The sequence below is a fragment of the Capsicum annuum genome, chromosome 6 (assembly GCF_002878395.1).
Source record: "Capsicum annuum cultivar UCD-10X-F1 chromosome 6, UCD10Xv1.1, whole genome shotgun sequence".
NCBI classification, from domain to species: domain Eukaryota; kingdom Viridiplantae; phylum Streptophyta; class Magnoliopsida; order Solanales; family Solanaceae; genus Capsicum; species Capsicum annuum.
Genome location: NC_061116.1, coordinates 190,558,127 through 190,573,066, shown reverse-complemented (window position 1 = coordinate 190,573,066; position 14,940 = coordinate 190,558,127). Strand labels below are relative to the sequence as shown.

Sequence of the window (14,940 nt, the reverse complement as noted above, 5' to 3'; positions counted from 1 at the left end):
CACCGCGAGGAGGTGCAACAGTTGAGATTCCTATGCCCTTAACCGGAGTTATCTGATTCAACCCCTGAAAATTAATGAAAAACTTTTTTGTGAAAAGTGCTTAACGTTCACTTAGCGGGGCGAAAATTCAAATTGTTTAGGCCAACAAATCTTGGACCTAAGTATTAAACCAAAAAAGAGAAGAATTTCTCTATTTGGTCTGAAAATAATGTGTTTCCCTGAAAATAATGTGTTACCAAGTTGTTTTAGTGTACAAATACATTAACAAAGTGAAATGAACATAGTCATATTTTTAATTTCACGAGTCTCCCATTATTGAGACATCTTCAAGAACTCCGTGAATGGATTACATTCAAAAATCATTTTGTCAAAGAGCGTGTTTATGTTAGGAAATACATTATTAATCATTTAATTATGTGTTTAGATATCGTATTTATTCTAATAGTTGTCATAGTTAAATGTATAGTGTGAGATTATTGAAACATATATATTATTAACCGTAAAGATATATATGAGTTCGGAGAGATATATATGAGTTCGGAGCTTAAAGGACAATTTTTTTAATCTAAAATTTCAAAGAGATAATGAAAAATTGAAAAATGCCAAAGGGGCAAAGCGGGTAAGGCATCCCGCCTTATCTTTAATTAACCGTTTAACGACATGATTTAGTGTATAGAGTTTTAGTATATACACGAAAAATCAAAAAATTAATTCTTATAAATCATAAATTCCAAGTTCACAATTTAAGATGAAAATATAATACGCCATAAGAATTATCATAACACAATCACATATGATTTTGTCGTCATTATGAAGTGATAATGTGATATAATTTTAACTTCTTATGCTAATATATTTTGTATGTATTGAATTAGAGCAAGTAACGATAGTTATTATATACTAAAACAATTAATCTCTGTATGCGGTCATCTAGCTGTACTTGTACCTTTATGATATTCAAAAATCTTTGGGGCATAGTTTTACAAGCCCTTTTTATACAAGTGTGTTAATTGTATAGTCCTTAAGTAAAAAGAGTGTAAACATGTAAGTAATAAAATAGTAACATTTGCAAATCCAATTGTTTTTAAATTTTGAATGTCTCTAACGAACATGCAAGCATTAAACATGTAACATATTATTGTATTGGGCAAAATTGGCTAAAGCACTTGGCATTAATAGAAAAAGGACACATGGTGGTGGGATCTGATGAAGAAAGCAAGGAGTGGATGGGATCAGAGTCGGAGCTAGCTTGTAGTGAGGGAGTTACGCTTCACTCTTTGCTCTATCTATTCACTTTATACATGTTAATTAATTTCACAATATTCAACGACTAATGATCGGATCACAAATTAAAATAAGATGCATGTCCTTGACATCATATAAATAATTGTGCCATTCCTTTCCAATAAACTAATATTTTTGTTGTAAGATTTAATTTATTCAAACAACAATATAACTAATCACTATGTAAGCTCCAAGTAGCAGTTTAATTTCTCAGACAACTTTAGAAATTGGTTGGCATATATAAAGAGCACAAACTACTCAGTTGTCCTGTTCATTTGTTTGGTATTTGTATCATCTCTTCAATTATATGTGCAATAATAAATATGGAGCCTTTTCTTGGTATATTTATATGTTGAACATTAATGTCCTGACAATTCCCAAGGGACCAAAATATCAAAGTATTACTATTATTATTTCAGAAAGGAAACTACAATAAATAAATCGGGACACCTAATTCTTTTAAGTCGTAACGATTTTGAGACAATTTAAATAAAAAATAAGACAGATGATTTAGCACTTAATTTTTCATACTAAGCAAAGTTCTATTGTATCTTTTTCATAGTACACCATTCCATAGTGTAATTTCTGCTTGTGGAAGCATTGACAATGTTGGTGGTGAATATTTTATTTATCTTATTTTTTTGCGCGTAGTGTTTTAGGTAGGTTGTTCATGCATCTTAATTTCAAATACCAAATAGTCAAACGGTTTGGAAGTAGGCATAAGGTGGGATATTTCATAAATAAAATTTATACCATGTTTGATTGATAGTATAAATGTATTCTGTGATTAATTGATACTATCAACCAAACATGGTATTAAAGTAATATCAAAGTTAGTATTGGCATAACCATCAAAACATGAAACTATTTTATACCACCCTTCATATGATATAAAATAGTTCAAGATTTATAATCCTAGCATTATAATCTTGAAATAATTTAATCTACCTACCAAACTATTTCAAGTTATTTTATTTAACATAAAGTAAAAGTTTGGCTGACTAGCATTGTATTTCATTATATTTTTGAGGAGATGGCCATATAGACGTTTTCACTAACTTTTATAGACCCCATCTGATTTCCAATATCTTAAATTTTTAAAATAAAAAAATGATGTTCAGCCATAAACTTGAAGAAGTTGATACTCCTTCCACTTCATGGTAATAGACCTTTATATTAAAATAGATAATTTATTTATTTATTCAATTTAAAAAATTGAGTGAGTTCTATAGAGTAAATTTTTTTTTATCATCTTTAATATTAAATAACTACATAATCAAGTTTTATAAAGAAATATATCGAATCAAAGTCAAATAATATGAAACACGTATATTGGTCAATTTCGTACCACAAATTATTTAATATCGCAATTCTGTCCAACTTATATTCCCAGTAGATTATGGCCTAGCTAGTAGTTTAATTTAATTAGTTCATCCCAGAGATTTTCTTGTCTAGATTTGATTGAACAAATATCGAAAACCCTTTTAAGCAGCCCTATTATTAACTAATAATTTAATATATAGACCATGATATTCTAGAAAAATGGAACTAAATTCAATCTAACAAGCAACTTCTCAACTGTTTATCCACCATTCCAGAATAAGTCAATATATACTTTTTTTAACAAAAAATAATTGAGGACGGATAACCCAACTAGCCAAGAAACATTGATTGCATCGACAAAGATAATTTTCTTTTATTAATACACCAGTCTTGTCAAAGTAGAAAATATGACATTAATTAGAATATATATCTTTAGAAGTATTGATAATCTACTTACTGTTAAATTATGGCCAGAATACCCTTAAAATATTCCATTTTTACTAAATGTTATAAATTTAAAAGTATCTTCGTAAAGAAAAATGATTTGGTAGATTTTTACTTGCAAACACTTAACTTATAATACATAATATATTTAACAAACGCGTAAATAAGCTAAAGAGTAATTATAAGTTAATTCGATTGATTTATAGATTATAATCTTGGCCAAACTCCCTCACTTGGCAAAACAAGACCGATAGACTTGTTACCTTAATCAATTTGATAAAAATCTATATCATTTTTAAAAATGTAAATATCAATCTTAAAATAATTCAATGATTTCCTATTTTGTATTATCGAAAAAGGGCCTAAAATACTCTTCAACTATATAAAATGGTGCAATAATACCCTCGGTCTATCTATTGGGCCTAAAATATCCTTCATGTCTACCTATTGGGTCTAAAATACCCTTTTAGTCTACCTATTCAGACTATTTTGCCCTTTTATTTAGGCAAATTACATGGAAAAATATTTTTATATTATTTCAAAATTGTATGTTTTCATTTTTATTGTTTGTTTTCACGATACCTCCATAAAAATATATGGTATATTTATATCATAAAAATTCATGGTATATTTATATATTATATAAATTACATTTATATTATAAAATACATGATATATTTATACCATACAAATTATATTTATATCATATAAATTATATTTATACCAGAAACATACATGGTATATTTTAGATATAAAAAGTTTATACCATGTAATACTGAAAATATATATTTATATTTAATAAATAATCTTTTAACAAGAAAAGTACTTCCAACATAATTAGATATACCATGAATATTTATCCCTTAAAATATATCAAAAATATAATAATAATCTGATTTTGACATAAATTATATTTATACAACAAAAATACATGATATATATGTACTTCCAACTTAATAATTTTTATTCCATAAATATTTATTCATAAAAAATTATGGTTAACCCATTACATTAGAATTTAAAATACACGATAATGAAATACTACTAGATAATTTTTTTTTTAAACATTGCCTCTATTGATCATTGATGTGCAAAAAGTTACAATTTTGAGTTTGGCATACCAAACTTGGTACATGATCAGCGCCTGAAGGCCTGAAGAGCTAGCCTAAACAACTAACTACTCCTCCTTCTAGATTATTTACAAAATCAGGGGGGGTCATATACAATGTTGACGGGTTTGAATACATTGATCCTAAACGAAGGTAGATTTCATCTGTCTGTATTGACAAGTCCTTTGACTTGAGAAGGGAGTTCAGCAAAAGAGTTGAAGACGTGGATCGTTTTGTATCTATGACTCAAGCTGGTTAATTTATCTGCAGGCTTATTCGCCTCTCTAAGACAATGGTTGATCACTAATCCATGTTTTTCAGCTAGTCCCTAAATGTTACATATGAAGGAATCAATTTTTCAGGGTATTTTCCATTCTCTTCTTATACACTTGGTTACTAGGAGAGAGTCTATTTCATAGATAGATAGTCTGAGGCCTCGATTTATACACCATTTAATCCCCTCTAATAGTGCAACAGCTTTAACTATGTTGCTTGTCACCGGACCTATAGGTATAGATGTGGCACTTATGAATCTTCCTTGATCATCCCGAACTATATAACCTCCACCACAAATGTCGTGTACACAACTTTCATCACTGTTAAGTTTTACTGTGAGTAGTGTTGGTCTCATCCATTTAACAAGTTTAGAACATTTTTGTTCCAGTGTTGCCTCACAAACTGAGCAAATCTGGTGCCAATTTACTGAAAAATTTGTTATTCGAAAGTTATTATTTAAGACCTGCAAAACAGAAAGAAGGATATTAGTTTTAGTTCTGTAAAAGGATGGTCTAATATTTTCAAACTTTCTGCTGCATCTTGATTTCCATATCTCCCAACAGATGATGAGAGACAGAATTCTGGTGATGCACTTGGCTATGATGTTTTGAGATTTGTGGTTCCACCATTTGAGTAAATGCATTTTGAGGTTGTTGTTGTTGTTGTAATCGATTCCCAGAGGACCTGCAAAATAGCACCAAGTTTTTCTGGCAAGTTCACCTAAGCAAAATAAATGATCAATATTTTCTACAGTGAGGTTTTGGGGATTAGGAATACAACAATAGCAATTAAGATTATTATTCAATCCCCATCTAGCCACTCTTTCTTCAGTTGAGAGTTTGTCTTGAATTGCTCTCCAAGTGAGGAAGAAGATTTTGAAGGGGACATTCTTGTGCCAAACTTTGTTGATAAATCTGTTGGTAGCTCCTCTTTGTCTGAGCTCTTCCCATGCTGAACTAACAATGAAGGAGCTAGTGTTACTGGGTTTCCTGATAATCTTGTCCTTCTTGTTGTTATCAGTCACAGTTTTGAGCTTCTTAATCTCTTCTTTGACCTCATCGTTAAGTTGAGCGCAAAGCTGATTAAAATGCCAAATTGCATCAATGCAGATATCTCTAACTTTGATGGGACTGTGCGGTGTTCCATTAGGAAGAAGATGGTAGAGCGGCCCTAATTCAGACCAGTTATCGTACGAAAAGGAGATGTTACCATTTTCAATCTTTCATAAAATATTATTTTCAATCTCATCTCTTATGTTGCACATAGATTTCTAATTTTGTGATTGTCCAGTAGACCAATTGACTGCACAAGGATGTTCATTCTGATAAAATTTACCTTGCATGTAATCTTTTCAAAGAGAGTTGGTAGTTCTCAGCCTCTACCATTGTTTGCATTGAAAGGCAAGGCAAATGTCAGAGAAACTTCTAAAATTTACACCACCTTCCTCATAATTGAGCACAAATTCTTTCAAGATGACCAATGATGTTTACCCCCTGCTTCTTGTCCTGACCAAAAGAACCTAGCAATATATTTCTCTATGATCTCAATGGTTCCTTTGGGGGGGGTTAGTGGCAGCAAGGAGGTGGATAGGAAGGGCTAGAAGGATATGTCTAATTAAAATAGCCCTTCCGCCAGTAGATAAAAATTTATTTTGCCATCCTTTGATTTTGTTGATGGTCTTATTGATGATTCCTGAGTAGTGATATATTTTCTTTTTTCCACTAATGAGAGGACACCCCAGGTAGGTGATGGGAAAGTCTTGGTGCTTCATACCTCTAATCGTCTTGATTCTATTAATGGTAGCAGCTTTACTATTATTAGCCATAGTAAAACAACTTTTCTCTTTGTTGATTAGCTGACCGGTGAGCCTTTCATAAACAGAGAGAGTATCAAACACCATTTTAAGAGATCTCTTGCTACCATTACAAAATAAAATAGTGTCATCGGCAAAGGTAGATGATTAACATACATGAAAACAAAACGAAATATACATGAGCAAATAATGAAATACTTAATTTATTTCAAAATATTTGAATTTTGAATATAATAAAGAAAAATTTGAAAACAGGAATTTATCTTTTTAACTTTTAATTTGAAGATTAAAAATATATCTCTTAAATTAAGGTAAATTGATAATTAGTTATAGCATTAAATTAAGAATTATAATTATTTTTTTATTTTTTTAAATGACTATATATGTAAAAAAACTTTTTTTTGTAATATTGAAAAAATACAATTATTTATGTAATTAAGTTTTAAGGATGACATTTTCATATAATTTTCCTAAACAAAAGGATAAAAATAGACCCAATAGGTAGACGGAAAAGATATTTTAGGTCTAATAGGTAGGTGAGAAGGACATTTTTGGCCTAATAGATAGACGGGAAGGATATTTTAGGCTCAATAGGTAGACGAAGGACGTTTTTACACCATTTTACATAATTAAAGATAAAAAAAATTAGGGAGAAGATTATAAGGTAGATATAGGGAATCGAATCTTGTGAAGGTAAAGTTCAAATGGTCAACCAACTAAATTATTATGATTTTCCAAATAATTTGTAATATGATATTCATCCTTCCCTTTTAAAGGTTTGCTACTCTTATTAACATTTTAAATAATATGGCACTTCCTTTGTTTTCTTTGTTTTAACCTTTCATCTTATTTTTCTCTTTAGTTTATGTCTAAAAATATATATTTTTTTAATTTAGCTAACTCTTTAATTCAAAATTTCACATAAAATATCTAACACCACAAGATTAAAGAGCATTTTCATACTTTATGCATATCTTTAGTTAGCAATCACAAGATTGAATTTTTTTTACTTTTGAAAACTCCGTGCTCAGTAAAAACTAAGACAAAATTACACATTAAAACGAATGGAGTAATATTAATAAAATGCTTTTCATATTGATCAATGAAACATAAACTCTTACTGTCCAAAAAGTACTTAGAAGTATTTGAGAAGCAATTCTAACCAAAAAGAAGAAAAAAAAAAATCCAAATAGGCAAATTAACTTAACCAAACAAAATTCATCACCAAATTTTTAAAACTTACCCTAACAATATTCATCTTCACCTTCTCTTTTCATCAATTCTTCCTTCTTGACCACCTTCAATATATAGCATTAAATAACTTGTCTATATATATCTATCCTGACACCACGAGCATTACAACCACAACTATACTTGGAGCCAAAAAAGAAAAAAGAATGTCTCTAAAGATAAATAAAAGTGCTCCATTTTTTCTTCTTATAATCTTAACCTTTGTTTTTCTTTCTCCATGTAATGCCAAGTACTGCAAATTTCCAACAAAAAATAATAAGTGCGCCAAAGTGCAAGGAATGTTTGTGTTTGGAAGTTCATTAGTTGATAATGGGAACAACAACTTTCTTGTAAACTCATTGGCTAAGGCAAATTACTTACCATATGGAGTAGATTTCCCTTTATTAGGACCTTCTGGGAGATTTACTAATGGCAAGAATGTAATTGACCTTCTTTGTGACTATCTAAAAATACCAGTTTATGTTCCAACTTTCAATGATCCTTCAACTAATGGAAGCAAAGTTATTCATGGTGTCAACTTTGCTTCTGGTGGTTCTGGCATTCTTGATGACACTGGTGTTGTAGCGGTAAGTAATCCTTTTAGAATTCGTTTGGTTATAAAATCATTTCTTTCTTTTTTTTCAGAATAATTTATTTTATTTGAAAAGTAGTGTCTGGTTATGAAAATTTCAAATTCAGTTTCAAGTTATAGTTCAGATCAGCTCATTTTTCACATTGAAGTTGTATTGAAATACATTCAACCATGATTATTAGTTTAACTATTCTTCATAAAAAAATATAATCAAACACAACTGCACATGACTACAACTCAAACTTCATAAATTTCAATTAAAGTGAAAACTACCTAAAATTTATGGATATATTTGATGTTTTAGGGAAAGAAGAAGCAATATTTATTATCTTCGTCCCATTTTTTCCCACCTTTTCTTTTATATGCCTCTTAAAAAATCATAAGAGGAGCCTTTTTTTCCTATTATACCTTTTAACTCTTTTTAATACAGTAAACGTGTTTTATCCATCAATATCAAAATTAATAATATAGGAATTTTTGTTGTTGTTCTTGTAACTTTACGGTAATTATATTTTCAAAAAGAATTACAATAAGGCAAAATGAAAAAGTTTAATAGTGCAATATTGATTTTGTGAATTGACAAGAGTAATTTGAGACAAATGCTATTAATAATTGGACAAGTAATATGAAGCGAAGGGAATAATATAGTTAGACAAATATTCTACTACTATTAAATGCTTTTAAAAGAGTTAGGTAAAAAGAAATTAAAAGAGAGTGGTAGATAATATGAGAGGCCTGAATTTACAATAGTAGTAAAAATTACAATAATTTTATCATTACTAATTTGAATTTAATAAAGGCATAATATATAAACGTGTCTTTTTAATTTGATCTCAAATTACATCTATGACCTTTAAATTTGAGTGTGGACAAGTAAACACTTAAACTTGTATAAAGTCGAACAAGTAGATGCACATGTCCTATGTGGCATAATATACGTCAGATGCCACGTAGGACAAGAATTGGCCATGTAGAACGTCACATAGGACGTGTATGTTTACTTGTTCGACTTTGTACAAATTTAAGTGTCTACTTGTGCATATTCAAAGTTGGAGATCATAAAGATAATCGGAAGACAAATTAAAGGGCATGTTTTATGTATTGTGCCTTAAATTTTTATATGGGTAAAGGACACTTTGTAGCACTTTTTAAAACAAATAGCCCAAGTTTGATATTTTTTCAAAAAAGTAGCCAATTGGGTATAATATTTTCACTTTATAGTCATTTCCTAATTCGGGTCATTTTGGCTCATGTAGTTCAGATACAGTCCATATACAAGTGATACAGTTTTCAACTTGGACCATTCAGCTCTTTTAAAAATATCTCAATTTTTTTTTGCTATAAATTTTTTAACTGAAAAAATATTCTATTTTTTTATTGTTTAGAAATAATAATTAAATATAATTATATAAAAAATGATATAATTTTTATATAGAATATATATCTATATAAGATATATGTATAGAAATTATATAGTTCTATCAAATATGTATATATATAAAATATATATAAAAATAAATAAAAAATGTATAAAAATTATATAATTATTATATAAAATGTGTAAAAAAAAGTACAATTATTCTATAAATTGTATATCGAAACTGTATAAGTTTCGTATTGAATATTTATATGTATAAGATATGTATAGAAACTATATAAAAGGTGTGTAGAAACGATATAGAACAAGTCAGGAAATTAAAATGGCTAGAAAATAAAATTTAAATTTATGATCATTTTTATGAAAATAATTTAATTTGACGTGTTTTTTCTGTTCTTTCCTCTTTTTATATTAACTAGTGCATTGTATTATGCAACTAGCCTCCCATTTATTAATGCAGGAAAACTTTATAGGAAAACCGACACACAATGGTTGACAAACAAGGCAATGCAACTTGTTTAGAGTCACCTTTCACTTTCTCATTGCTTTCTATTTATAGATGGTTTTGGAACCCTAACATGCACTATGGCAAATACTTAATAGATATGTCAATTTACATACGTTTTTCTTTTTTTTTTTCTCATCTGGTGTCCGATGCCCATATTAAAGCTCCGACTAATCTAAATTGCGCGTTGCAGGGTCCATTAAGGTGGCAGTGCTCCCAACAGAATTTTCTCCATACCCAAGGTCGTACCCTCGACCTCTGATTAAGGGTGGAGCAGCCCCATCCACTGCACCACAACCCATGTTGGTCAATTTACATACGTATTATTTTCACCTATTAGGAGAGTTGTTTTACTTCTTTTCATATTATCTTTATTAATAAATAACTCCATAAAATAGTGATAGTCTAATTTAAAGTTACAAAACATCATTAATAAGAAAATTAAAATAACTATTTTTAGTACATGGGCCAAGTAAAAAGTAACGGAAGAAGTAATTAAAGTATCCATGTTATTTATTGTTTGTACTATTTTGTCAAGCTTATAGTGGACAAGTAAGGATGACTGCATGAAGCAATAAATATTTTTTTCGTAACAGTTTATTACTAATTTTGTAGATCTATGTTGAAGATTTTAAGGAAAAAAAATATTAAATCAGGGCTTAAAATTTTATTGAAGTTACATGACATTCTATGTTTTATAGGGTCCCTCCAAGATCTATATTAGTACGTACAATTCTTTAAATAGAAACAAGATTTGAATAATGACCCTCTAAAAGGGACACATTCATACATTAGCCTGTAAATAGATGTGCCAACCAAATATGTGAAGAATAATCTCATTTTTTCTTAAATGTTGCCAAATTCTTCGGCAATTATAATTGGCATGAATGTGACTGTTAGAGGTGTGCCTCACCAAAAAATGAATATTCCTTTGTGATATCACGAGCACACAAGAAAAGGCAACAACATATTACTCCTCTATGCATATTAACAAATTAATTATTAAAAATATATTTTAAATTATCACTTTCTCATCGTTGTCCTGAGTCGGGGTCTATCAGAAACAACCTCTCTACTTTATACAAGGTAGTGATATGGACTGCCTACACTTTACTGCCTCCCCCCGTCCCACTTTATGGGAATACACTGGGTATATTGTTGTTATATATTGTTTGTTGTACTTTTCAATCGTACCTCAATTATTCGTTATTCTATATACCTATCTAAATTATAACGTACTCTTTAGAATACACCTCGAGGCTGAGTTGGTCAAATATTGGCTAGCTACCTATTTTTGTTAGAAACATCCTAAATAGTTTTTCTTTTGTTTGTGTTTATGTAAGTACTTCTTTTCTACAAGCTATTTAATCTTAGATATATTCAACATTTTATAATGTAATTTTTTTTATCATATTGATATGTTAAATAACAACTTATAGTAGTGTTTTTCATTTAATCTTTGAATATAGAAATATTAGTTTTAAAACATGAAATGGTATGTAATCTAGTTTAACTTCAATGATTAGTCAAATAATAAGCTTTCGAAAAGTGATAAAGTTGCTACATAAATTGAGACGTGAAAGTATTATTTTTACATGTAGTAATTGTTGAGGTGATTTCTTATATAGTCACTCAACTAATAGTTATTATTTCAAAAATATCACTTTCTTTGTTGAAAGGAAATCAGAATGAAGAAGAAACGTGACACTCCGAAATAATAACTAAGTATTAGTTAAATGGCCATATGAGAAATGAACCGACCAGTTGATTTGAACATGATCTTGTTTAGACCTATAATATATTGTATTATATAGTATATATCATCATGTAAAATTAGACAAAAAGAGAACTGCTATTAATATGTTGCTGCTAATATTTTCAGGGGGAAGTGATAAGTTTGAATGAACAAATAAGAAATTTTGAGAATGTGACATTGCCAGAGTTGGAGGAGCAACTAGGTTGCAAAAGTAAAGATTCATTGAAGAATTATTTGTTTGTGGTGGGAAGTGGAGGAAATGATTACTCATTCAACTACTTCCTCGGCTTAGCCAACAAAAATATTACTATTCAAGATTTCACTGCCAATTTGACCATAAAACTTTCTCACCAACTCAAGGTATGCATTTATAGTATGCCTTTCAATTTTTTTTCTTTCTTTTTGACCAATGTTCCATGTTCATTAATTGCTGACTATTAAAAAAAAAGATTTACAAATATTTTTTATTTTGGTTCTTGTTTTCCCTTTTGGTGGCACATGCTAAATTGAAATAAATAAATAAATAGAAAACTTTTGTTGAGTTGCTTTTCACCTTTTACTAGACCTGGAAAACATGTCTGTCTTACTGTCTGGTTGAAAAACAATTTTAAAGAAAACACCAATGTTTTATGGGAAGAAATAGCAGATGGAGAAGCACTAATTGCTAGTAAGATTTGAGCATATAGTAAAGTGACAAAGGAATTAGGATGGAGTTGCAACAAGTACATTGCATAGCTAAGTTACAATTTAGTGGATTCAAAATATAAAGAAGTAAGAATACGAAGAAATTAAGGGGATTCAACATCTTCTATATATATATACATAAAAATACTTTTAATCTTGTTGTATACACAATATCTTCAGCCGAGCTAGGTTCCATCAGAAACTTCCACTCTACCTTCACAAGATTGGTTAAGGTTGCGGGCACACGACCCTTTCCGAACACCATTTGTGGAATTACATTGGTTATGTTATGAATTTTTTTTTCCCATTTTCATCCAGTGTCCGGTATCCCTATTGAATCCCCACTAATCTAGATTCACGCCGTGTACCCCATTCAGGGAAAATATTCCCTACCCAGGGTTTTTCCATATCTAGGGCTCGAAACCGAGACCTTAGGTTAAGGGAGGAAGGATTGGCTTATCCGCTACACCACATCCTTCAATTGTATATTACATCCTTCAATTGTATATTACGATAAAATGTAATTTTTGAGGAAAAGAAATTTGGATGAACTTCTTCGGTCATAATTGCAACCCCATGCTCTAATAAGTTATGTTAAATAAAACTTGGATCACATTTTAATAATTAAACATATGAAATGTGCTGCTGCTTGTATTAGCTAGTGTGACTAATATGCTTTCCTAATAACATTATTACAGAGGTTGTATGATATGGGAGCTAGGAAATTTGTGGTGATGGCATTATATCCCAATGGGTGCAGCCCAATGGCCACATCTAGAAATCCAAATATCACTGGCTGCATACAAACTTTGAATAATGCTGCACTTCTCTTCAACACTAACTTGAAAAGTTTGGTTGATTCCCTAAGGCTTCAAATGCATGGTTCCACACTAGTCTTTGTCAATGCTTACAAAATTATTATGGATATCTTAGAAAATCCTATTCCCAAAGGTAAGCAATTTCACTCCTTTACTCTCTATTTTCTAGCTAGATTACATTTGAATTTTTTGAACACCATAAGAGTTTTGAAAAAGGAAAAAGAAACAAATTAAGAAAGAATGAAATACTTTTGAAATAACGGTGGTCTAAAACAAGATATAGATACTGTCTTTGTTTCTTTTTACCTAATTGGTATTCTCTTTAAGAAATTATTTATTAGGGGTATAGTTTATTGAATTATCCTCGTCAATTTTATTTTGAAATCTAAGTTTGATTACTAATACTTTAGAAAGTTAATAATAGGGGAAATATTGGAAGAAGAATAATAAACTTCTCTTGATCTGCTGACAACAACAACAAACCTGGTGTATTCCCACAAAGTGAGGTCTGGGGAGGATAAAATGTATGCAGTCCATACCGCTACCTCCGAAGAAGTAGAGAGGCTGACATGTACAGATAAAAAGAAAATCTATTTTTAGTATAAGAGCCCCGTAAAAAGGACCGAAGGAAGTATTTGAGTAGTTATATATCATCTCATTGAGGAGAATTAAATTATTTCTAAATATAGATTAATTTATTGTTTGGACAGACTAAGAGAGAGTGAATATCTTGTTTTTGTAGTTGTTGCATTTACACAAATAGTATATTCATAATATTGCCTTTGAGTATTCTACACAAGAAGAGACTTGTAAAGGGTTATACTATGTCCTCTCATTTAAGCTGCTGTAAGATATTTTGATCCCCATTTCACAAATAAATTAAATCAAAGATGTACACAAAGCCAAATTGTGACATGGTTTTGTTTTATTGTTTATTTTATATGTAGGTTTTAGTGATACCAAGAACCCATGTTGTGAAGTGGCAACAATAGCAGAAGGAGGAACAGGAACTTTATGCAAAAAGGGAGGAAATATTTGTTCAAAGAGAAATGACTATGTCTTTTTTGATGGATTGCATCCAACTGAAGCAGTGAACATTGTGCTGGCTAACAAGGCTTTTTCTTCCCATCTCAAAGCTGAAGTCTACCCTATAAATGTTAAACACCTGTCAAAAGTTTAATACACTAGTTTTGCATGTGTATCTCGAGTCATGAAATACACGAATTTATAAAAAATATCAATTATTTTAATAAATACTATGAATAAACAATTATACCTGAGAAAATAAAGTATAAGTTTTATATGAATGATATAGCTTCCATCCGGACCACTTTACCTGTTGTTTTTAATAAAAATAGATGGTACAAAATAATTGTTATTTTAATAAACCTACGATATGATTGAGTAGATTCCTTTCCTTAGTAATATTTTCTCCGTTTCATATTATTTGTCCCCCATACTAAAATAATTATCAAATTTACTTGTAAAAGAAATTAATAGAATTTCTATTTTATCTTTTTTTTTTCTTTCATAACTAAACAAAGTTGTACTTCCTCCGTCCATCTTTACTTGTCCACATTATATAAAATAGATGTTCAACAATACTAGTCTAATTTGGAAAACCAATGCATAATTTACATATTTGTGCCAATTATTCCCTTGGTGTGAGGGGCATAACGTACCATTTTATTAATGATAAGGGTGTACGTATACCCAAAATATGACGAA

At 29.8% G+C, this 14,940-nt stretch overlaps 1 protein-coding gene across 1 annotated transcript; it reads left to right on the top strand.

Annotated features, from left to right (window-relative positions):
• The first annotated feature begins 7,351 nt into the window (after window positions 1–7,351).
• On the top strand, window positions 7,352–14,680 carry LOC107854457 (GDSL esterase/lipase At1g29670). Its single transcript, XM_016699467.2, has 4 exons — window positions 7,352–8,066; window positions 11,837–12,070; window positions 13,093–13,345; window positions 14,160–14,680. The coding sequence occupies exons 1-4, from the start codon at window positions 7,647–7,649 to the stop codon at window positions 14,390–14,392; spliced, it is 1,140 nt and encodes a 379-aa protein (XP_016554953.1). The 5' UTR covers window positions 7,352–7,646; the 3' UTR covers window positions 14,393–14,680.
• Window positions 14,681–14,940: the final 260 nt, after the last annotated feature.

Coding starts and splice junctions, on each gene's coding strand:
- LOC107854457 (XM_016699467.2), top strand. CDS start 7,647: ATGTCTCTAAAGATAAATAAAAGTGCTCCATTTTTTCTTCTTATAATC. Junction 8,067..11,836: donor ATGACACTGGTGTTGTAGCG/GTAAGTAATCCT, acceptor TAATATTTTCAG/GGGGAAGTGATAAGTTTGAA. Junction 12,071..13,092: donor AACTTTCTCACCAACTCAAG/GTATGCATTTAT, acceptor ACATTATTACAG/AGGTTGTATGATATGGGAGC.